This window comes from Sinocyclocheilus grahami, unplaced genomic scaffold (assembly GCF_001515645.1).
Source record: "Sinocyclocheilus grahami isolate Dianchi unplaced genomic scaffold, SAMN03320097.WGS_v1.1 scaffold30.1, whole genome shotgun sequence".
NCBI classification, from domain to species: Eukaryota; Metazoa; Chordata; class Actinopteri; order Cypriniformes; family Cyprinidae; genus Sinocyclocheilus; species Sinocyclocheilus grahami.
The window spans coordinates 2,589,798-2,590,297 of NW_015505209.1; the positions used below are offsets into that span (position 1 = coordinate 2,589,798).

General features: G+C 40.4%; 1 protein-coding gene across 1 annotated transcript in view; it reads left to right on the forward strand.

Moving 5' to 3' along the window:
• Positions 1-494, forward strand: part of borcs5 (BLOC-1 related complex subunit 5) — a 4,698-nt gene extending 4,204 nt beyond the window's left edge. The window contains exon 5 of the mRNA XM_016259577.1: positions 2-494. Coding sequence (XP_016115063.1) covers positions 2-144 — 143 coding nt within the window. The 3' untranslated portion in view covers positions 145-494. The remainder of the gene's footprint in view (position 1) is intronic.
• The last annotated feature ends 6 nt before the right edge of the window (positions 495-500 follow it).

Sequence of the window (500 nt, forward strand, 5' to 3'; positions counted from 1 at the left end):
GTCAATGAGATGTCGATGATTCTGAGACGCATTCAGATGGGCATCGACCAGACGATACCGCTGATGGAGCGTCTCAACAATCTGCTGCCTGAGAGCGAGCGCCTGGAGCCCTTCAGCATGAAACCTGACGGAGAAATCAAATAGAGTCTGACAACAGTTGTTAAATAGTTCACAGTACTAATTGACTTTTGCTTTATAGAGACCTACCTCAGGTCATGTCTGGTTGTTACCTAAGGAACTTCTCACTTTGCACTGTGAAAGGCTTTTTGTGTGCCTCGATCAGGTGTTATCTGGCATAAAACAAGTTACATGGTACAAAATGAAAAACTATAACACCAAAATGGTGTATGTATGTGTATATATTTACTTAAAAGACTTAACTGAGTGGTTTTAAAGGGCATGCCAACATGATTCTGCCTCTGAAATTGAAAATGTTATTTAATGAGAGGTCATTCATGCATATGATGCTTTTGCACTTTAGAGGCTTTCTGTAGACTTGT